This window comes from Amblyraja radiata, chromosome 4, assembly GCF_010909765.2.
Source record: "Amblyraja radiata isolate CabotCenter1 chromosome 4, sAmbRad1.1.pri, whole genome shotgun sequence".
In the NCBI taxonomy this organism is placed as follows: domain Eukaryota; kingdom Metazoa; phylum Chordata; class Chondrichthyes; order Rajiformes; family Rajidae; genus Amblyraja; species Amblyraja radiata.
In genome coordinates this window covers 78,564,570-78,588,392 of record NC_045959.1, presented here as the reverse complement: position 1 = coordinate 78,588,392, position 23,823 = coordinate 78,564,570, and the positions used below count along the sequence as shown (strand labels likewise).

Below are 23,823 nucleotides of genomic sequence, written 5' to 3'. Positions count from 1 at the left end.
AACCACAACACAGTCACGGTCATCCTTGGGTTTTATGCTCTGGTGTTGTGGCTGCTGGATCCTAGTGTGCACCCTAGTTCTAGCAGGGTATGGCAGAGCTGAGAAGTCTTTGCTAACTTTGCAGACTTCCCATAGACTCCATTCCAGCACTAGCCTGGTGTGTCTTTCAGAAGAATGAGATAGTATCCTTGAACGTGCAGCTGATTTGTAACCACAGACAGCACTCCACCCAGTGGTCACGCCAAAGTTTGACCTTGAACATCACTTTCCCACTCATTCCTCATACCCCTTGTCTCCCTTGTTGTTTAAATATCTGTTAATATACCCAAAACACCAACCCTCTGCAACTCTCTGTTACAGAAGTACATGTACATATAAAAAGCCTCAGGATTTTATTAATCCTACTTGCCCAATGATATTTCATAGTCCTTTTTTTTGCACCCCTAAATGCCCACAAGTTCTTTCCTACTTGCTTTATATACCTCAAAGGCTCTGTCTGATTTAATCTTTCTAAATCTTGCATATGCTTCCTTTTTCTTTTTAACCAAATTTACAACCTCTTTGGTCATTCAAGGTTCCTTACCTTGCCATCCTTATCCTTCCTCCTAACTGGAAAACGTTGATCCTGAACTCTGATCAGCTGGCCTTTAAACAACATGCGTCAGCTGTGGACTTACCCAATAACAACGGCTCTCAATTTACTCTTCCTCAATCCTGCCTATTAATTCTGTAATCTGCCTTTTCCCTCATTTTAATACGTTCCCCCAAGGTCCAGATGTATCCTTATTCATAGCTATCTTAAAACTTGGAGAGTTGTGATCATTCTAACCAAAATGCTCTTCCACTGAAACACCAGTCACCTGCCCAAGCTTGTTTCCCCATACATGGTTCAGTGTGGTCCCTCCTCGAGTTAGACATGTCATATCTGAAGCCCTCTTGGATACGACTAACAAACTCTGCTCCATCCAAGCCCTTTGCACTAGGCCCCAGACCAAATTGAGGAAATTAAAGTAATCTTCTATGGTAACCTTGTTGCTTTTGCATCTTTCCATAATCTGCCTACACATTTGTTATTTTATCTCCCACTGGCTATTGAGTGGCCCTATAGAGGAAATGTACCTTTCTTATTTTTGAGCTCTACCCCTATTGCCTCAGTAGGTGAACCCTCCAGTATGTCCTCTCTGAGTGCTGCTGTGACATTCTCTCCGATTAGTAAGGCACTCCTCTATACCTCTTTTACCTCCCTCTATATCACATCGAAACCCTGGAATGTTCTGCTGCCAGTCCTGTCCCTCTTGCAATCAAGCCTTGGTAATGCCCACATCATCATAGTTCCAAGCCCTGATGCAGATTCTAAGTTAAATTTAAATATCGTGCTTTACCCACAATACCCCTCGCATTAAAATAAATGTACTTCCGCACATCAAATTCACCATATTCCTTAACCTCTCCCTGCCTGCTCTTCCTTTGAGACTTAATGGTCATAACCTCAACTTTGCATTTGCTGATGTTCTGTTCTGGTTTGCACCACTTGCTACTATAGTTTAAACCTTCTCAAATAGCACTAGCAAACCTCTCTGCAAGGAATTTGGTCCCCTTCCAGTTCAGATGCAACCTGTCCCTCTTCTGCAGGTCACATCTGCCCTAGAAGAGATTCCAAGAGTCCACAAATCTGATTCCTTGCCCACTGCACCAACATCCCAGCCACTCATTCATCCATTCTATCTTCCTATTCCTAATAGCAATAGCACATAGCATAGGGAGTGATCTCGAGATAACTACCTTTGTCTAAATCTCAATATTCACTCTATAGGGCCGCATCCCTTTTTCTACCTACATCATTTGTACCAACATGCACAATTACTTCTGGCTGCACATTCCTGAGAATGTTCTGCGGCTGCTCTGAGTCATCCTAGACCCTGGCACAAGGGATGAAGCACATCATCTTGGAGTCCCATTTGCAGACACAAATCTCCTATCCAACCTTCTAACTAGTGTCTCCTATCACTGCAGCCCTGTCTGACTTCAACCTTCTTCACTGCACCACAGACCTAACTGCTGTTACCGCCTTCCCCTGAGCTGTCATCCAACTATATCCAAATGAGTATAACTCTTTTCAGAGGCATATCTACAGGGGATTCCTGCATTCTCAGCCTACTCCCTTTCTTGGTGGATACCAATCTCCTTTCTGCCTGCAGCTTGGGTGTGACCACCTCACTATAACTCCTATCTATGACGCTCTCATCTCCCGGATGATCTTGATGTCATCCAGATGCAGCTCCAGTTCTCTCACACTACCGGGTAGGAGTTGCAGGTGGGCGCACTTCCCATGGTTATTAACTTTGCATTTGCTGATGTTGTGCTCTGGTTTGCACCACTTGCCACTATAGTTTAAACCTTCTCAACAAGCACTAGCTACTTCCCACAGGTGTGCCTCATCCCTTCACCCTGGGCATCTCTGGATTGCCCTGCATGCAAGCACGTCCTATCTTAAATATGGAGATCAAAATTGAACTCACTTGTGCAGTCTCACCAATGACTGCAAGGTTGCATCACAACTGGTCTATTTTATACTCCATGCCCCCCAATAAAGACCAACATTCTATTAAGATATCTCATTTCTTTCTACCTGCATGCTAGATTTGTGTGTTTCTTGTTCTAGTATCCCCTTGATCAGTTATAATCTCACTCCATTTAAATAATTTGTTTTTATAATCTTCCTTACAAATCTCCCATTTCCCCACATTAAACCTCATATTTTGGCTTCTTGCTATTATCTCTTTGTAATTTTCTCACAACATGCTAATCCACCTAAGGTGCACAATGACAATAAGCTGAAGGACTGGCCCTTGCCATGTATGGGCATCCACAAGAGAAGGGGGAGGAGGTGGAAGAGCACTATTGACCTACCTGTAGCTTTGCTGCTAGGAGAACAACTTCCCCAGGCAAGAGTGCTTCACCAGAACTATCCTCAGTTCACTAACTGCGCTGCCATCCTTAGAGGTTGGTTGTTGAGGATAACTTACTTTCTCTGCACCTCTGTGGATTTTAAGAGGGCTGACAACCCCAATGTGAGATCTGCAGTTTCTGGCACATACGTGGCAACAAATGCTTGATAAAAGAATGTGGGTGGATAGTACGATGCAATGCATTCCTTCCACTCTTTTTGCTAGGCTTCGGTCAGCTCTGGGCAAATACAATAACAATCCTGGATGCTCACCTGTATGAACAGATGTGCAAGGGCAACCCACCTTCCACTTGCCCCCTTTTAGGCAGGATGTAATTCGAGCCGCCTACATTTCGAAGAAATCTGTAGGTCTTTGTTTTAATTAATGTGTATTCCAGGTAAAGTATTTAAGTGTAGCTTTCTATAGACTCTGAGACCAGGATACTTTAATCTTTCAGTGCCTTTGAGAATGTGAATGCTGACATTTAGATCAAGCAGTTAGGGTAATGCAACCATGTCACGTGCTCCATTCAACAGACTGGTAGTGGAATGCAGCAATACTGAGAATGAAAGGATTGCTTTAATCACCTACTCTATAATCCATAAATACCCTAACAGATATATTTCACATAAAATGTAACATTCACAAGACTACAAAATACTGGGGTGCTAACATTATCTTACAAATGTGTTAAGAATTAATAGTTCATAAATTCATAAAAAAGTATTTTTGTACAAGTTGAAAACAGAATTGTTTAAATATTCTACAGAGAAACAGTTGCTACTGTCAAAGGACCGATTCGCTGTCAGCATAAAATCCAGTAATGTTTTCCTTTTGCACAGTGGGTTTTACCTGAAACAAATCACTTAACTTTACCAAATTCACTGTTTGCTACAGTGTACATATTTCAACTAGACGCTCCATACAAGGTACCATTATTGTACAGCAAAGGACAAGAAACAGTCAGTAACCAGAACCAAGTATTTCATAATCAACTTGGATTTGCCTAAAATTAGTCCTTGACTTGAGTTTTGGTCAGAAATGAATTATGTGGGAGTACCTGCCCACACCTGATATAACATTTAACCTTCTTTCCCTCTGAACCGTAGTTTGAAATGTATCACTGCCAGAGGTCTCCCAGTCGATGGTCATCTGATATCTGTCATTTACTTCGACCTAGAATAGAAGCAAAAAGTTTCAGTAATCTCACCATTACACTCTTCTAAACAACACTATCTTCAGAATATATAAATCATACCTTGAAACTTTTCCAGGATAAAATATCAAGAAAGTTGTTTGAACACATTAGCAGAAAAAGTTTGATGGCACATCAACACACCTAATTACACATTTTTATTATGAATCTCAAAATGCTTTAATTGAATAGGGCAACATAAGGTACCACAATGCACTCGTACTAATTGAAAATGTAGATTGATCCTGAGCAAGCTGTCAAACAGGACATCATAGAACATGGACGAGCAGTACAGCACAGAAACAGGCCCCACAATATTTGTGCTGAACACGATGCCGAGTTAAACTGATCTCATCTGCCTGTACATGATCCATATCTCTCTAATCACAGCACTTTCCATTTGCCTATCCAAAAGCCTCTTAGGGGCCACTATCATATCTGCCTCCTCCACCACCCCTGGCAGTGGAGTTCCAGGCCCCTACTAACCTGCCTCACACATCTTGTGGCGGTAGAGTTGCTGCCTCACAGCACCAGAGACCCAGGGTTCAATACTGACTACTGGTATTGTCAGTGCGGAGTTTGTAAGCTCTCCCTGTGACTGCGTGGGTTTTCTCCAGGTGCTCCAGTTTCCTCCCAGATCCCAAAGATGTACAGGTTTGTAGGTTAGTTGTTTTCTGCAAATTGCCCCTTAGTGTATGATGGGATAGCATAGAACTAGTATACTGATGATCGATGAATGGCTTTGACATGGTGGGCCAAAGCGCCTGTTTCCATGCTGTATCTCTAAAACCAAAATTATAGCCATGCCCTCTAATGTTGAGCATTTCCATCCAGGGAAAAAGGTTCTGACTGTCCATCTTATTTATGCCTCTCATACATTTATTTATTTCAATCAAGTCTTCCCTCAACCTCCAATGTTCCAGGGAAAGCAATTTTATCCAACCTCTCCCTGTAGCTAAAACTCTCTAATCCAGGCAGCATTCTGGTAAATCTCTTCTGCACCCTCTCCAAAACCTCCACATCTTTCTTGTAGTGGGGCGACCTGACCAATATCCCTCTGCATATCAATGATGTAAAGGTCTTGCCATTAACTGTATATATATATATCAAATAATTCTCTCCAATAGTTTCCCTACCACAGACATGAGGTTCACTGACCTCCATTTCCCTAGATTCTCTCTACTCTTCTTAAACAAAGGAACAACATTGGCCACTCTCCAGTCCTCTGGGACCTCGCCTCGACTAGAGAAAAAACGCAGATCCTCGTCAAGGCCCCCACAATCTCCTCTCCTTTACTCTCTCTACACCAACGACTGCACCTCCGCAGATATCTCTGTCAAGCTTCTCAAGTTTGCGGATGATACAACCCTGATTGGACACCCATGATGAGGAGGAATCTGCCTACAGACAAAAAGTGACACAGCCAACGTCCTTGTGCCTTCGTAACAATCTGGAGCTCAATACTGTTAAGACAGTGGAATTGATAGAAGACTTTAGGAGAGCTCCCCTAAAATAAGTGGCTGATCATCTAAAATCAGTGCCCCATTCCTGCTTTCTCCCCATATCCCTTGATTCAGTTAGCCCTAAGAGCTATATCTAACTCTCTATTGAATATATCATATTTTTAATGTATGCATAAAAAAAATTATGGACAACAATTTCTCACAACAACGAGTATGTCTCTGAAGTAATTCATCATAACATGAAAGGGACAATATCAATGCAAGTATTTTAGGACAGTCATGAAGTGAGGGTACTGATACCAAAGCCATTCTTAATTTCCCCTTAAACTGAATGCTTTGCTTCCCTGATTGTTGCCCTTCAGAGGGCAGTTTAGAGCCAATGGGTTTGGAGATGCGCACTAGCCAGACAGGATAGGATGGCAGATTATTTCATGAAAAAACATTACTGAAGCAGACAGATGTTCTACTGCACTCAGGTAGATACATGATCACCTTTGCAGATGCTACCTTTTAATTCTACATTATTTGATTAGCTGAATTTAAATTTGTGACAATATCCCTGTAATTTATGCATATGAGCTGTGCACATTCTCGCACATGCTCAGTAAATCAATCAGTGACCTTTGATTTGGAAATAAATCATTCCTGTTATTGATTCCAACATGAGTGTGTGTGCAGTCATCTTTCACTGTACATTATGTACTAGTTTACTTATTTTTTAAGTAGACAGATATCAAAACATGGTGGATCAAATAGACACTATGATGATTAGAAAAAATGTTTTGAAAAGCTTTCAGGAATCAATGTTTCAACGCTCAGCGATCGGACTAGCTGCATGCATGAATGAACGCAGGTCAGTGAACACACAAAGATAAGACACTGCGTGTAAATCAATGTGGTGGGAGTCAAAGTTTAAAACGACGTGCTATGAGAGTCTGCTTAAAGATAAAATAAGCTAGTAAGAGTGAGGGAATACGCTGATATTTCAAAATGGCGCAGACCAGTCCATCTTTCCTCATGGCTCCACCATCCAATCTAAAGCTCAAAGAGAACAGGGTGGAAGAGTGGAAAATGTTTAAATAAATGTATGAAAATTATGCAGTGATAACAGAACTGGAGAAGAAGGAGAAACAGTATCAAAAAGCAGTATTCCTGCCCACCGTTGGACTGGAGCGCATGCAAATCTACAATACCCTGATGTTCGAGACGGTAGCAGATGAGACAGATGTGAAAGTCATCATCGGCAAGATGTCTACCATCATCATAGGGGAGACGAATGAAACCTATGAAAGATTCGTTTTCAATAAAAGAGACTAGAAATCAGGGGAAAGCATTGAATCGTATGTTGCAGAGCTGAAGGGGCTTGCTAAAACATGCATCTTCTGTGAGTGCCTGAGAGAAAGCCTCATTCAAGATCGCATCGTCATTGGTCTTGCGGACCGGTCAACTAGAAAGACACTCCTTCAGAAGAGGAAGCTGACACTGCAGGGGACTGTGGACATATGTAGATCCTCGAAGGTAACAGTGGCAAGAATGCAGGTCATTGGCGAAGAACCTACAATACACAAGGTGGAACGATTCCAACTGAGGGAAAAGATGGTTGATTTTCCTTCGCAGAGGAAGAATCAGGGACTAGTAAAGTGCAAGTTCTGTGCAAGGACGCACAAGCGTAGGAAGGAGGAATGCCCAGCGTATGGGAAGGACCAACAGATGCGGACAACAAAACCACTTCGCCTGCTGCTGCAAGCAGAGGAAGGAGAGCACGCAGAAACGGGGTCTGCACAAAGTCGTAGAGACATCTGACACAACGTCTATTTCCGACACAGGATCTCTGAGTTGCATTGAGATCAATGCAGCTGGAAACAATTCCTCTTCATTAGATGTATTAGAGACGGGTTCCTAGAACAGTATGTCACAGAAACCGACAAGGGGGGAGGCAATCTTGGATCTGGTCCTGTGTAATGAAGCAGGATTAATTAAAAATGTCATAGTTAGGGACTCGTTGGGAACAAGTGACCACAATATGGTCGAATTCCATATTCAAATAGAAGGGGAGCAGGTTGAAACTCAGGCTAGGGTGCTTAGTCTAAATAAGGGGGATTATGAAGGTATGAGGACTGAGCTGATCAAAGTTGACTGGGATAGCAGACTCAAGAATAAGACGGTACATGAGCAGTGGTGTACGTTTAAGGGTCTACTGTATAACCTTCAAGAAAAATTTATTCCTATGAAGAAAAAAAGGGGTAAGGGTAAGAACAGTCAGCCATGGCTCAGTAAAACTATAAAGGATAGTATTCGGCTGAAGGCAAGGGCATATAAGGTAGCCAGAGATAGTGGGAGGGTAGAGGATTGGGAAGCATTTAAAGGTCAGCAAAAAATAACTAAGAGATTAATTAAGACGGGGAAAATAGACTATGAAAGGAATTTAGCGAACAACATAAAAACTAATAGTAAGAGTTTTTATAGCTATATAAAAAGAAAAAGGGTGGCTAAGGTGAACGTTGGTCCATTGGAGGGTGAGACTGGAGAGTTGTTGGTGGGGAACATGGAAATGGCAAAGGCATTAAACGAGTATTTTGTATCAGTCTTCACCATAGAAGACACAAAAAATATTCCAACGCTGGATAAACAGGGGGCGGTAGGAATGGAGGAGCTAAATACTATTAAGATCACCAAGGAGGTGGTATTAGGGAAATTAATGAGACTGAAGGAGGATAAATCCCCTGGGCCTGATGGATTACATCCAAGGGTCTTGAGGGAGATAGCGGTGGGGATTGTGGATGCATTGGTGATAATTTTCCAAAACTCCCTGGAGGCAGGAACGGTCCCAGTGGATTGGAAAATGGCCAATGTAACACCTATATTTAAAAAAGGAAGTAAACAGAAGGCGGGTAACTATAGACCGGTTAGTCTAACATCGGTGGTGGGTAAAATGTTAGAGACAATTATTAAAGAAACACTAACGGGGCACTTGGATAAACATGACTTCATCGGACAGAACCAGCATGGTTTTGTGAAGGGGAAGTCCTGTTTAACGAATCTGCTCGAATTCTTTGAGGAAGTAACAACCCGGGTGGATAAAGGGGAACCGGTGGATGTGGTATACTTGGACTTCCAAAAGGCTTTTGACAAGGTGCCACATAAGAGACTATTGCTAAAAATAAAAAATTATGGGATTGGGGGTAATATATTAGCATGGGTAGAGGATTGGCTAACAAATAGGAAGCAGAGAGTGGGGATAAATGGTTCATACTCGGGATGGCAACCGGTAACTAGCGGGGTTCCGCAAGGGTCGGTGCTGGGACCCCAGTTGTTCACAATTTATATAAATGATTTGGAGGAGGGAACCAAGTGTAATATATCAAAATTTGCGGACGATACAAAAATGGGAGGAAAAGTAGGGGATGAGGAGGATAGGAAGAGTCTGCAAAAGGATATAGATAAGCTAGGTGAGTGGGCAACAACTTGGCAGATGAAATTTAATACTAATAAATGTGAAGTCATTCACTTTGGGAAAAAAAATGATAGGGCAAGTTATTTTCTAAATGAGGAGGAGCTGCGTTGTAATGCAACGCAAAGGGATCTAGGGGTATTAGTACATGAATCACTAAAAGTTAGTATGCAGGTGCAGCAAGCAATCAGGAAGGCCAATGGAGTTTTGGCCTTTATTGCTAGGGGGATTGAGTATAAAAACACGGAGGTCTTGCTGCAGCTGTACACAGTATTAGTGAGACCACATTTGGAATACTGTGTACAGTTCTGGGGTCCATACTTAAGAAAGGATGTACTAGCCCTGGAGGCAGTGCAGCGAAGGTTTACAAGATTAATTCCTGCAATGAGGGGATTGACATATGAGGAAAGGTTAAGTAGGCTGGAACTCTACTCTTTGGAGTTTAGAAGAATGAGAGGCGATCTCATTGAAACATATAGGATCGTGAGGGGCCTTGATCGGGTGGATGCACCGAGGATGTTCCCAATGATCGGGGAAACTAGAACTAGGGGACATAGTTGCAGAATAAGGGGGGGCTCTTTTAAAACTGAGATGAGGAAGAACTTCTTCACCCAGAGGGTGGTTAATTTATGGAATTCACTGCCCCAGGGAGCAGTGGAAGCAGAAACGTTAAATATATTTAAGACTAAAATAGATGGTTTTTTAGCTGCCAAGGGGATAAGGGGCTACGGGGAGAGGGCAGGGATATGGACCTAGGTATGGTTAGTATAGTAAGACCTGAGTGATCTCCTGGACAAGTGTCGATCGCCTGGATTGGGGTCGGAGAGGAATTTCCCGGATTTTTTTCCCGAATTGGACCTGGGTTTTTATCCGGTTTTTTGCCTCCCCCAGGAGATCACGAGGTTCTTGGGGTGGAGAGGGGTGATAGCGGTATAAAGGGGAGGGTAGTGTCTTGTGTTCTGTGTCTTGTGTCTACTGTTTGTGGGTAAGTGTGTCTGTTTAGTGTTCAGCCATGAGCGAATGGCGGTGCGGGCTCGACGGACCTGGTGGTCTACTCTCGCACCTACTTTCTATGTTTCTATGTTTCTATGTTTCAGGCCTATTCACTGAGATGCAGGTCGGTACAGCAGCCATCAAGTTTCAGTTTGACTCTGGTGCCAGTGTTAATGTGATTCCCAAGCATCTTGAACCCACCAAAGAGGACAATAGACAAGAGAAAATCACCTTAAAGATGTACAACGGATCCAACCTGCTGGCGGAAGGTAGGGCGCAAGTCGTACTCCGGAACGAGACGAACAACAAGAAGTACCGTGTTCACTGCATAGTGGGGTAGAGGAAGGCTGGCTCACACCGCTCCTGAGCGGCAAAGCTGCACAACGGATGAAACTCATCACGGTTCACTATGAGAACTTCAAGAGCCTGAATGCTGTTAACGAGGTTGGCTCTTGACTAATGTCGAAGAACCAACTGAATGGTGTAGCAGGCTGGTCGTTACGGAGAAAAAGGACAGCACAGAGTTGAGGTTCTGCATAGATCCTAGACCCCTCAATAAAGTCCTGAAAAGGGAGATCCACAGACTACCAGTCATAGAGGATGTACTCACTGAGCTGTCCAAGGCGAACATTTTCTCCAAATTCTATCTGAAGTCAGGATACCTCCTCTGCGAACTAGATGAGGAGAGCAGTTTCTTAACAACCATGAACATCCCTTTTGGGAGATATCGCTGGAAGAGGTTGCTATTTGGACTGAAAGTCAGTGCAGAGATCTTCCAGAAGAAGCTGCAACAAGCCATAGAAGGATTAAAGGGAGTGGAATGTGTTACAGATGACATCATCCTATACGGAGTAGGGGACACCAGAGAAGATGCAGAAAGAAATCACGATGCAAGACTGCAAGATCTTCTTCAGCGATGCAGAGACAGAGGCATCAAGCTGAACCGGAAGAAGTCAGTCGTGAAAACCATGTGTATCACATTTCTAGGACATATAATTACAGATTGTGGCCTGAAACTGGATCCAAAGAAGATCCAAGCTATCCTAGAGATGCCCAACCCTACGAATCCAACAGAAATCCAAAGGTTACAAGGCAGTGTAAATTACTTGGCAAGATTCCTGCCAATGTTGTCGGACACATTCAAGCCTTTGAGGAAATTGACCCACAAAGAAGTAGGATGGGAATGGTCATCAGAACATGACATGGCAATGTCAAAGATCAAGGAGCTGTTGACAACGGCACCTATCCTGGCATACTACACACCAGACAAACAGCTGACCATACAATGTGATGCAAACAAGGCAGGTCTAGGTGCAACACTTATGCAGAAGGGACAACCACTGTCCTATGTGAGTCGAGCATTGATGCCAACCGAGCAGAGATATGCTCAGATTGAGAAGGAGGCACTAGCAATAGTGTTTGCCCTCGAGCGCTTCCATCAGTGCACCTATGGACAGAGAGTGATCGTTGAGAGTGACCACAAGTCATTGGAAGTCATAGTCAAAAAGCCTCTGCATAGAGCACCAAGACGTCTCCAGGGCAAGATGAGGATGCTACACTACGACCTCGAGATCAAGTGGGTAAAGGGAAAAGACACGCATCTGGCAGATATGCTGTCCCGAGCATACCTCCCTGACACCACAGGATCAACCAGATTCACTGATGTCAACGCAGTTGAGTCCTTGAGCATGGGACAGGACAAGGTCAAACGCATCCAAGCCCACACCAGGGAAGACGAAACACTACAAACAGTTAAGAGAGTAATCCAAAATGGATGGCCAGATCACAAGGCAGACGTTCCAGAGGCAGCACAGCCGTACTTCAACGTCAGAGACAAGTTGAGTGTGCAAGACTGCCTAGTATTAAGAGGAGAGAGAGTTGTAATCCCTGTCACTCTACGCAGAGATATGAAGGAGACACTCCACACCTCTCACCTGGGAGTGGAAGGAACCCTCAGACGTGCTAGAGAATGAATTTTCTGGCCAGGAATGAACTCTGATATGAAACAGTTCATTTCAAACTGTGAAGCCTGCAGGACATAGAAACATAGAAAATAGGTGCAGGAGGAGGCCATTCGGCCCTTCGAGCCAGCACCGTCATTCATTGTGATCATGGCTTGATTCATTGTGATCAGGACGTACGAACAACAGAATTCAGAAAGAAACTCTGATGCCCCATGACCTCCCAGATCGACCATGGGAGAAAGTGGGAACCAATATGTTTGAACTTGAGGGATAGCACTATTTAATCACAGTGGACTATCTATCTAATTTCTGGGAGATAGATAGACTGTACGACCTGAGCAGCAGGACAATCATTGTGAAACTCAAGAGCCACTTTGCAAGATACGGAATTCCCAGCACTGTGGTAAGTGACAACGGGACACAGTTCTCATCAGAGGAGTTTGCCAAATTTGCCAGGAAATGGGCATTTGACCACTACACAATTTCTCCAAGACATAGCCAAGCTAACGGAAAGGTGGAATCGTCAATCAAGGCAGCTAAGCGTGTGCTGAAGAAAACTAATCACTCTAAGAGATGTTTACTTGGCAATACTGGAATTACGCAATACCCCTGCGCAAGGAGTGAACAGTAATCCTGCACAGACTACATGGAAGGAGAACAAGGACGACATTTCCAACGACATCTAACCACCTCAAACCACGAGGTGCTGAGATACTCACAGAAGAGAGGAAAAAGATGAAGGATTTGCAAGGAAAACAGTCAAAAATCTACAACTGACATGCCATGGATCTGCCAATCCTGGAAGAAGGTGATGTCGTAAGACTCAAACCCTATAAACTAGGAGATACCAGATGGCAGAGAGCAACAGTTCAGAGACGACTGGATGAGAGATCATACGAAGTCGAGACAGAGTCAGGTCTTTTAATCCGACGTAACCGAGTAGATCTGAAGAAGACCGGAGAACTACCTCCACACATAACTCCAGAGAAACCACCAGACGTGGAGAAGACTGGGACACCTTTGCAACCTCAGCTGACATGGAAAAGACCAACGCAACATGCATCACCGGAAAAAGAGGCAACTCGTGAAACTCTTAACACAGAGAAATCAAAACAAAAACAAAGTGACACAAGAGAAGAAACTAGAAGTGATGCACAGAATGTACCTACTGAAAAGAAAGACATTTCTGAAAGAAACACCATCACAAAGACTAGGGCAGGTAGAGCTGTCAGACCGCCAGAAAGGTACGGCGAGTATGTCACAAAGTAATGTGTTTTGTTATGACGGACCTACCTGCTTATGAGAAGAAAGCATGTGAACATTAGTTTGTGTTATTGAAATACAAGTGTGACTATGAATGAAATTATGAAATAAGACAGAATAATTGTTTTACTCTGTTAAGTTAAACCATATTACTGCCGTGTAATATTATCAAAAGTGTTTAAGTTTACTTTGTTTTGGGATCATCGGAAATGTAATCCCAAAATGTCAAAAAGGAAAGGATGTGACAATATCTCTGTAATTTATGCATATGAGCTGTGCTCATTATCGCACATGCTCAGTAAATCACTCAGTGACCTTTGACTTGGAAATAAATCATTCCTGTTTTTGATTCCAACATGAGTGTGTGGGCAGCCATCTTTCTCTGTACATTATGTATTAGTTTATTTATTTTTTAAGTAGACAGATAGCAAAACAGAATTCCTTGGCTGAATATGGTGGGATTTGAATTTTACATTGCAAGTGTTTAAAAATGACCTCTGAAACCTGGGTGAGAAAGCCAATATTGTCTTGATCATAATCCAATAACATCTTGCTGGAATATACATTCATATTAATATCAGGTCAGGAAAGGGATTTGTTAATGACAGTAACAATTCACTGACTTGCCAAATGTCTATATCCATAGTAATATGCTAAGCATAGCTACTTGGGAAAAGCACTCGAAAGCTGCAGGTGGACAGGAAAACATTTGACTCCCCAGAGAGGGTCAAATGTTTCAGCAGATGGAGAGAAAATGTTATCCTTAGAGATTTTCCATCTTTATTCATTAGACGGTAGAGCCGTTTCCCACACCTCAATAAGGCTTCTGCAGTGGGCAATTTCAAAGGCGTGCATATTTGGGCACGTGGGCTAATGTTCTGCCAATTAGCAAGTTTTGCTCTTGTAGCTCCCTCAAGTTTGAACTCTTTGCCTTCTTGGAATAAGCTAAAAACATTCTAAACTTCACTGTGAATTTTTAGTAAGATTGGAATTTGAAATAGAATTTTCTGAATGAACGTTCACCTCTCTGCTCATCAATTTATCTTTTGCCCGTGTGGAGATTTTGTTTCTATGGTTGCAAACTAACCAGAATCACCCAAACAGGTACAAAATAAGTTTAAAGAGGAGAAAACAGTTGATTCAGCATGCAAAGTCTAAACCAGGCCCTGTCCAAAAACTAATCGCAATAAACATCACAAGGTTCTCCTAATGCAGGAAAGCTTCAAATTCTGCTCATTTTGTTTGGTACAAGAAAGCTCGAGCATGTTTGAATGCAGACAAAAATAGATTTCTTTGATTAAAAAAAACTTTAAAATGTAAGTAGTAAATGGTTATTAAATAGTTTCAATGCCTAATTTTGAAGATATCTTCAGTAATTTTAAATCAGATGAAGCAGAGGACTGCACTGTAATTAAACTTGCCTGTTAAACATGCCTATCCAGTGCATTTTAGACAGACGGTAATATATTTTATGGCAACAATTTAAAAAAACCCACTAAGCTCTCAGATTTGCACTGATTCATGGGAAACTTTATATTAGTAATTCTGCACATTAATTTTACTGGAAACTTAGAAACCTGGCCTAACCAACTCAACTTCAAGCTTGGTGCAGTTTCCCAATGATGTCAAAAACATGATCTACTATCTGAAGTTGAACAAATAGGTCACAAAGTGCCGGAATAACTCAATGAGTCCGGCAGTATCTCTGGAAAATATAGGTGATATTTTGGGTTAGGACCCTTCTGAACAAATAGATGAGTTGACTATTGAAAGTGTTGAATTGACTGCAAAAGCATGAATTGCTTTGACAGAATATGGTGGATTATTTGTTATATTACTGGGGTAGTTTCGAGACCTGAACTAATAATCTGAATACCATAACTACAGAAATACATGTGGAAATTCATCACCCAAGAAACAAATGTCAAATAATTTTAAAAAAAACGCTTCTCTGGGTAATGATGACTATTATATTGGTTTGTCAATAAATATTCATCTGATTCACTCTTTGGGATGAAAATTATTACCTTTGCCCCTGAAGCGCACAGCAATATTGTTGGCTTCTAACTACCCTCTGAAATGGTCTATAATAATAATAATAAATTTTATATTTAATGGGCGCCTTTCATACAAAATCTCAAGGACATCTTACATAGTAAAACATATAATCAGAATAAAATAAGTAATAAAGACATCACAGAGACACAAATTAAAAACAGAATTCATTCCAAAAACAGAAAATCAAAAACACAGTGTGAAGAGAGAGCAGCGGCAACCAATTCGTGCCAGCGTCCACTCTCTCTTGTAAGCCATTCAGTTGTATCGGAATGGTTACATTAAAACAGAGCCACAAAAACTGTCAGATCACTTGGTATTAACCAAGGAGTTGTACCTGGGTACAGCAAAGAATCATGCAGCGCAGACAATCTTGAAAATTCTCCTGTGCGTTACTTGAGGGCCGGTGTGCAAAGTGGGAGAGCTGGCAGACTAGTTGAAGAGCAGCGTGATTGATATCTTCCGTGTGCGGACGTGGCGCCGACAGACAAGAGGTCGAGGCAAAGAAGCCGAAGCCAAAGAACCGAATAGAAACGAGGCCGAAACGCCAATGAACCGAAAGAGTCCGAAGACAAAACGCCTACTAACCTAAAGGATGGGACGCCTAAATGCAAACTAACCGAAAGGGCGGGATGCCTAAAAGCCAGCGAACCGAAAGGCTGCGTCACCTAAAAGCAAACTTACTGAATGAGTAATGCCACCTACCCGAAAGGCGGCGGCGCCTACAGGTCAAAGGACCGACTGCCGCTCAACAGAAAAATCCAATAACGGACATGACGTTGTCGGGGGGCGGGACTTGTCAGCGATTGGTCCAGTCCCCCGCGTCCATCACATCACATCACTGTGAAGGCATGTACATTGTCCCAAACCTCTGCTCCACCCAACCCACAGCCCACGGAGGGAGGCCGTGGGAGAGTGGGGGCTGTCCTGAGGAATGCACACCTTCGGCCGCTTTCAACTTGGTGCTTGGGTTCAGACTGCCCAGTCACCTATGGCTTGTGTGGGAAAATGAACCCTACGCTCCAGTCTCTCCCTTCTCTCTCCCCTCTTCACTCTCTCCCCCCCTCTCTCTCTCCCTTCTCTCTCCCTTCGCTCTCCTCCTCTCTCTGCCCTCTTCTCTTTCCTCCTCTCTCTCCCCTCTTCTCTCTCCCCTCTTCTCTCTCTCCTCCTCTCTCCTCCTCTCTCTCCCCACTCCTCTCTCTCCTCCTCTTTCTTCCCATCCTCTCTCTTCCCCTCCTCCCCCTCTCTCCCTCCTCTCTCTCCCCTTCTCTCTTTCTCTCTCTCTCTCTCTCTCTCTCTCCCCCTTCTACCCCCCCCCCCTCCCCCGCTCTCTCCCCCTTCTCTCTCTCCCCTTCTCTCTCTCCGTCTCCACCCGCGGGAGCGCCTCACAGTCATTGACCGCGATGTACCGCCATCGGACCCCAACATCCACACCAGGGTGATTTCCCCCCCCTCCGACCCCCGGACTTTGACACCCACATCGGGTGATTCACCCCGGCCGCAGGGACAGATGGTTTATTTATTATCGTCTCGGTGCTTGCGGAACGCACCCAAGCTCCCACGCACAAAAATGGCAGCATGTCTGGAGAGAAGGAATGGGTGACGTTTCGTGCCGAGACCATTCTTCAGGGTGTGTCTGAAAGGTCTCGACCCGAAACGCCACCCATTCCTTCTCTCCAGAGATGGTGCCTGTTCAGCTGAGTTACTCCAGCATTTTGTGTCTATCTTTGGTGTAACAGTTGTCTCATTTAATCGGCTTCATGTATTGCGTGCCCAGAAGAGACGCTGTACATGGCGTTGCGACAGAACGGCCATTCGGCAAGTTTGCTTTTAGGAGACGCAGCCTTTCGGTTCATTGGTGTAGATGGTTTATTCATGCAACCTATAACGTAGCTACCTCAATACCACTAACCACGCCTACCCATATCAGTATAACTGTGAGATCCTCCCTTTGTTCCTCCCTGTTGGTTCCAGCACGCCTGAAGACTAGATGCAGTCAGTGCTGGGACGTGTGTACCATGTGCTATAATAAAGGACTCAGTAAAGGTTACAGTGTGTTAGACTTCACACCTTTACATGGTGTCAGCAAGTAAGCCTAGCGCCTCCTGTTTATCGGTTTTTATTTCTCCCTTTTGTATCAGTGTTTAATTTCATTTTGTCATGGCATCTTCATGCCGAAGGCCATCTCCCCTTGTCTTTGATGCTGACATTGCGGAACGATGGGCGACTTTTGTGATGGACTTCAATCACTTTGTTAACATTGTGCACCGAAATGACCTAGATGCGGTCAAAGCCTCCCTTCTGTTGACCCTTGCCGGTCCAGACGCCATGAAACGTGCTCAAGCTTTCGTCTACACTCCAGAGGTCCTGGATGACAACGACCAGGTCGTTGCGCCGGCGGAATCTGCTAATGACCCGGTATGTCTCTTGCGCAAGTTTGCGGAGATTTGTGACTTGCCCTCCAACCGCATATTGGAGCGGGCTAGATTCTTTACTCGTAAGCAGCAGCCTGATGAGCCTGTTGAGTGTTTTATCGCCGACCTGCGCTACCTTGCTCAGCGGTGCCGTTTCGATACCATGCGTGATCAACTCACCAGGGATATCCTGGTCACCTGCATGCTAGATCAGAAACTACGTGCAGATCTGCTTCAGAAGCCTGACCTCACTCTAACTCAGGCAATGCATGCCTGCCGTATCGCTGAAGTGGTTGTCCCGCCTCATGGGCTGAGGGGGTCTGAAAACCGTGCTATAAATCTAACGGGCTTCGCCGTGCCTCGTCGCAGGCAAGACAATCTTCGCCCTCCGCCGCGTCCCGCCCGCACATCCAGGGTCCCGAATACCAAGAAGTGCCCCAACTGCAGTTATGTCCACTCCATGCAGTCCCAGTGCCTGGCATTTGGAAAAGCCTGTAATTTCTGTGGTAAACTGAACCATTTTGCAGCTGTGTGCCGCTCCCGTGGGAACGCTCCCCAACCTTCCAGACAATTCTTAAACAACCTTCAGCAGGTTGATAATGACCTCGATTCTCAGTCTTCTGCCGACACTGCCCCCGACTCTGAGCTCAGCATTTCCATGGGTGACACCAGTATTTACACTCTCCTCCATAGCCGATCTCGCCTCCCCGATCCTTCGGTGCTCGTTACTGTGAACAACAAGTCTTTCTCTGCGAAGTTAGATACGGGTGCAAAAGTGAATGTTATGTCAACATCACTGTTCAACAAGATAAGGAATAATGAGCTGTTGTCTGCTGATCGCTCTTTACTACGTGCTTATGGGGGAGAAGAGCTAACACCCGTGGGGTGGGCCACCTTCCATTGTGTGCTGCAGAAAGCATCCCGTGACCTGTCGTTCTTCATTCTGGACTGTGACTGCGTGACTCTTTTGAGTAATCAAGCCTGCCAGGACCTTGGCCTGGTGTCTTTCGACCGCACGGTCCACGAAGTGCGGGTGATGCTGAACCCACTCTCCGAGTACCCCGACCTCTTCGATGACAAATTGGGGAAGCTGCCTCTTGTGTACAAGATTGCTACTGACCCCTCTGTCACGCCTGTGATCCGTGCCTCACACAGGGTGTCATTCGCTATGAAGGACAAGGTGGAAGCCATGCTGAACAACATGGTTAAAATGGGGGTGTTGGAAGCCGCCAGCGATCCCACCGAATGGGTCTCCACCATGGTCGCCACCATGAAGAAGGGTAAGAACGAAATACGGGTGTGCATCAACCCCAAGGATTTAAATATGGCTATAAATCGTCCCCACTACCCTATGCGGACTGTAGAAGATGTTGCTGCCCAGGTCGGTCAGGCCACTGTGTTTTCGGTCCTCGATGCCAGAAGCTCGTTCTGGCAAATACCTCTGGACAAACGCTCCTCAGACTTAACTACTTTTAGTACACCCTTCGGAAGGTTCAAGTTTTTACGAATGCCGTTCGGCATCAACTCTGCTAGCGAGGTGTTTCAGCGCTCCATGGAGCAACTGTTTGCCGGTCTGCCATGTGCCATTATTGTGGATGACATTCTTGTTTATGGGAGAGATGCTGCTGAGCATGATCGAAACCTCCGACGGATTCTTGACCGCGCTCGCCAGATCAACCTAAAGCTGAACCCGTCTAAATGCAGGTTTCGTGTAGCTGAGGTGCCATATGTTGGCCACATTTTCACATCCCGCGGGCTGAAACCTGATCCGCAGAAGACAAACGCTATCTCCGAGCTGCCTGCCCCGACTGATGTTACCAGCCTGCAGCGGTTCCTGGGTATGGTCAATTACCTGGACAAGTTTATCCCGAACCTCAGCGATCTGAGCGCGCCTCTGAGGCAATTGACAAAGAAGGACATCGCCTGGTCTTGGTTTCCCCAACACCAGCAGCGCCAGCCGCTTCTACAACAGCCGGCCCCTGACATGCCCTGGTCATCGCTGGCCGCAGACATTTTTGATTGGCGTGGTAAGCAATACCTCGTGTTGGTTGATTCCTACTCGAGCTGGTTCGAAGTGGACCTTCTCCCTGCCATCACCTCTGAGATGGTCCTCAGTAAGCTGCGCCGACACTTCGCCACCTTTGGGTCCCCGGTCCGTTTACAGACCGACAACGGCCGTCAGTTGACCAGCGCTGAGTTCAAAGCTTTTGCCGTGAAGTGGAACTTCGCTCATTTCACCAGCAGCCCAGAATACCCGCAGAGCAATGGCCTGGCCGAACGTGCTGTCCGCAGCGCCAAGACCTTGCTCGAACAATCTCGTCTCTCCAACAGTGATTTCTACCAGGGCTTGTTAAACCTCCGTAACATTTCCAGGGACAATACCATGCGATCCCCTGCTCAACGTCTGATGTCACGCATTCTTCGCCCTCCGATGCCGATCGCACAACAATCCTTGGTGCCAAAGGTCCTCCAGCCTGCTGCTGTCCAGCAACGGATTGCTCAACGGCATGAAGTTCAGCGCCGCTCCCACGACAAGTCCTGCCGCCCCCTCTCACCTCTGCTGCCTGGCCAGGTCGTTCGCTTGCAGACTTCTACCGGTTTCTCCCGACTCGCAACCGTGGTCGGGGTGGACAATTCGCCACGGTCCTACTTGGTGGACTTTGAAGGGACTATCTATCGCCGCAGCCGCCAGCACCTGTTGGCTGTCAACGAGCCTAAGCATCTCCCTGCGGCCCTGCATGCTCCTTGGTTGCGATTCGAGCCTGCTCCCACTAACTACCCCTCGACTCGCATGCCCCCATCTGCCCGTTCGCCGCGGTCCCCTCACCATGCTCCTCCGGGTTTCTCAACCCCTGTCCGCTCCTCCCCTTCCCGCGCTCCTCACTCACCGCCTGCTCCAATCTCTCCTGCACAGTCCCCTTCCCCAGGCTCTCCTGTGCCGGTCGGCTCCCCTTCCGCATTCCAGGCTGAGTCTCCGCCTGCGTTCTTCATTCCAGCTGTTCCTGCTCCTCCTCCTCTTCTTTCGGGTGGGGAGGGTGAGGGTGCCATGCGCACCCGCTCGGGTCGGGTTGTCAGACCTCCTGACCGTTACGGTGATTTCGTTTAGATTTGCAGGTTTTGTATAATCTCCCTGCCACTGTTGTATCTTTGATTTCTTAATTTCCTAAGGGGAAGGATGTAGATGGTTTATGCATGCAACCTATAACGTAGCTACCTCAATACCACTAACCACGCCTACCCATATCAGTATAACTGTGAGATCCTCCCTTTGTTCCTCCCTGTTGGTTCCAGCACGCCTGAAGACTAGATGCAGTCAGTGCTGGGACGTGTGTACCATGTGCTATAATAAAGGACTCAGCAAAGGTTACAGTGTGTTAGACTTCACTCCTTTACAGTTGGCTTTTAGGCGTCCCGCCTTTTCGGTTAGTTTGCATTTAGGCGTCCCATCCTTTCGGTTAGTAGGCATTTCGTCTTCGGACACTTTCGGTTCATTGGCGTTTCAGCCTCATTTCTATTCGGCTTCTTTGCTTCGGCCTCTTGTCTGTCGGCGCCGCGTCCGGGTACCGATATCTTCACACAATCATACCTGCAGCTAACATCCCTGATTCCTCATTCACTATTGTTGATTCTGGCCTCTCCAATCAGGATTGAACCAAGAAATCTGATGGCACAATTACGTATTTGTCAAGGAGAGAACCTGGCAGTCCTCAGCACCGAATGAGTCAAGCAGTGGTATCCCGCAACTAATAAACCAGTGCTCCTTGGCATTGAATAACACCCAGAAATAGCATTACGAGTAGCAGGAGCACAGAATGTACTCTGGGTGGAGTCATTCATTGTCCATCACCCAATATTTTTAGGTAATGAACCGGTGATTGAGTCCTGAGAATAGATGGTAGTTGAATTATACACACGCTGCTGAAATGGACAGGCACATGGCATCTCAAATTGAATCCAGAGAATTATGAGGTGATGCACTTTGATAGAAAGAATGAAGAGAGCCAATATAAAATGATGTTATAAAAGCTGTTGTAAAAGTGTAGAGTCCTATATGTGCATTGCAGAGCAAGCTTGGAAAGCAGTGAATAAGGCAATACACAATTCAACAAATGTACAAAGTATAAGAACAGAAGAGTTATGCTGGACTTTATATTAAAAAATATAAGCCTCAGCCTCGGGGAGTATTACGTTCAATTCCGCTCATCACATTATAGGAGGGAAGTGAAGATGTTAGAGAGGGTGTAGAAAGGGTTTATGAGAATGTTCCCTGGGATAATGAATTACAGTTACAATGATGTATTGTTAAGGTCGGGAATGTTGTCTTTTTGCAGAGATACCGAGAGGAGATTAAATAAAAGTATATCAAATAATGAAGGGTCTGGACAGACTGGATGGTGAGAGGCAGGTCCTTTTGGGGACTGGACATAACGGATATAAAATAAGAGAATTTTAAGAGCTACTAGACCAAGTGCAGACCCGTTGGGTCTGTTTCCCCAACGGCGTTTGCGGGGGGGGGGGGGGGCTGCGGCATCACACTCACATTAACCACCCACCAAACACACAGGTGGGGAGAGGTGGGATGAGAAGAGGGGAGGGAGGGGAGAGGAGGAGGAGGAAACGGGACAGATTTGGGAGGGAAAGGAGAGCGGGGTAGGGGGTGAGAGAGGGGGATGGGGAGAGAGATGTGGGGGAGGGGGGGGATAGGGAGGGAGGGGAGGAGGGAGGGAGGGGGAGAGGGGTGGGGGGGAGAGGGGAAAGAGTGGGGAGGGAGAGTGGAGGGGGAAGGGGGGAGAGGTGGAAGAGTGGGGAGGGAGGAGGAGAGGGGTAGGGGGAGTGATGGAAGAGGGACAGATGGGTAGGGGGAAGGGGGCGGGTGGAGAGAGGGAAAGGGGTGGGGTAGAGAGGGAAGGAGGTGGGGGAGAGAGGGATGGGTGGGAGAGGGAGAGGGGTGCAGAGTGGGAAACATAGAAACATAGAAATTAAGTGCAGGAGTTGGCCATTCGGCCCTTCGAGCCTGCACCACCATTCAATATGATCATGGCTGATCATCCAACTCAGTATCCTGTACCTGCCTTCTCTCCATACCCCCTGATCCCTTTAGCCACAAGGGCCACATCTAACTCCCTTTTAAATATAGCCAATGAACTGGCGTAAACTACCTTCTGTGGCAGAGAATTCCAGAGATTCACAATGTTTTTCTCATCTCGGTCCTAAAAGATTTACCCCTTATCCTTAAACTGTGACCCCTTGTTCTGGACTTCCCCAACATCTGGAACAATCTTCCTGCATCTAGCCTGTCCAACCCCTTAAGAATTTTGTAAGTTTCTATAAGATACCCCCTCAATCTTCTAAAATCTGGCGAGTACAAGCCGAGTCTATCCAGTCTTTATTCATATGAAAGTCCTGACTTCCCAGGAATCAGTCTGGTGAACCTTCTCTATACTCCCTCTATGGCAAGAATGTCTTTGAGCATTGGGCATTGTGACATCACACGATGGAACGTTCACCAGGGGCTGGGGTTCCTGCAAAGGCATATGTAAATGGATCCATTCCGATTGGACATCTGTGAGCATCGGGCATTGTGACATCACACGACGGAACGTTCACCAGGGGCTGGGGCTGGGGCTGCTTCTATTGGAGAGAAGCCAGTTTTTTTGGAAATATTGGGGGGGGGGGGGAGGGGGGGGGGGGGGGGAGAAGGATTTGATTTAAAATGTGTACATAAATACGACGAAATGTAATCAGGAGTGGATACTTTGAAAGAAAAGTGAAATCTCTACCGAAATGGAAAAGATCTAGGCGATTCTGCGTCTAGTTTCGGAGTTGCAAGGAATCAAAGGAAGAAAGGCGGTCGGCAGCCGGACGGATGGACCTGGACGCCGGCAGACACACAGTTTTATATAATAATAGATAGATAGATGGATAGATAGATAGATAGAAGATAGATGTTAAGAAAATCCTCTTGCACTGCCTGGCGATATCGTAGAGGTGGGTTCCCTTGTGGCTTTCAAAAAATAAATAATTAAATATATGGTGGGCAACACTAGAGCAGCACGAAAACAGGCTTTTTGGCCCAC

General features: G+C 45.5%; 1 protein-coding gene across 2 annotated transcripts in view; it reads right to left on the bottom strand.

Annotated features, from left to right (window-relative positions):
* Nucleotides 1-3,505: 3,505 nt before the first annotated feature.
* nkain3 (sodium/potassium transporting ATPase interacting 3) overlaps nucleotides 3,506-23,823 on the bottom strand; it is a 492,740-nt gene continuing 472,422 nt past the window's right edge. For both annotated transcript variants that reach the window (XM_033019791.1, XM_033019790.1), the window contains exon 6: nucleotides 3,506-4,124. Coding sequence is in view for 1 of the 2 variants with exons in the window: in XM_033019790.1 (XP_032875681.1) it covers nucleotides 4,111-4,124 (14 nt within the window). In the remaining variant the exon portion in view is untranslated. The remainder of the gene's footprint in view (nucleotides 4,125-23,823) is intronic.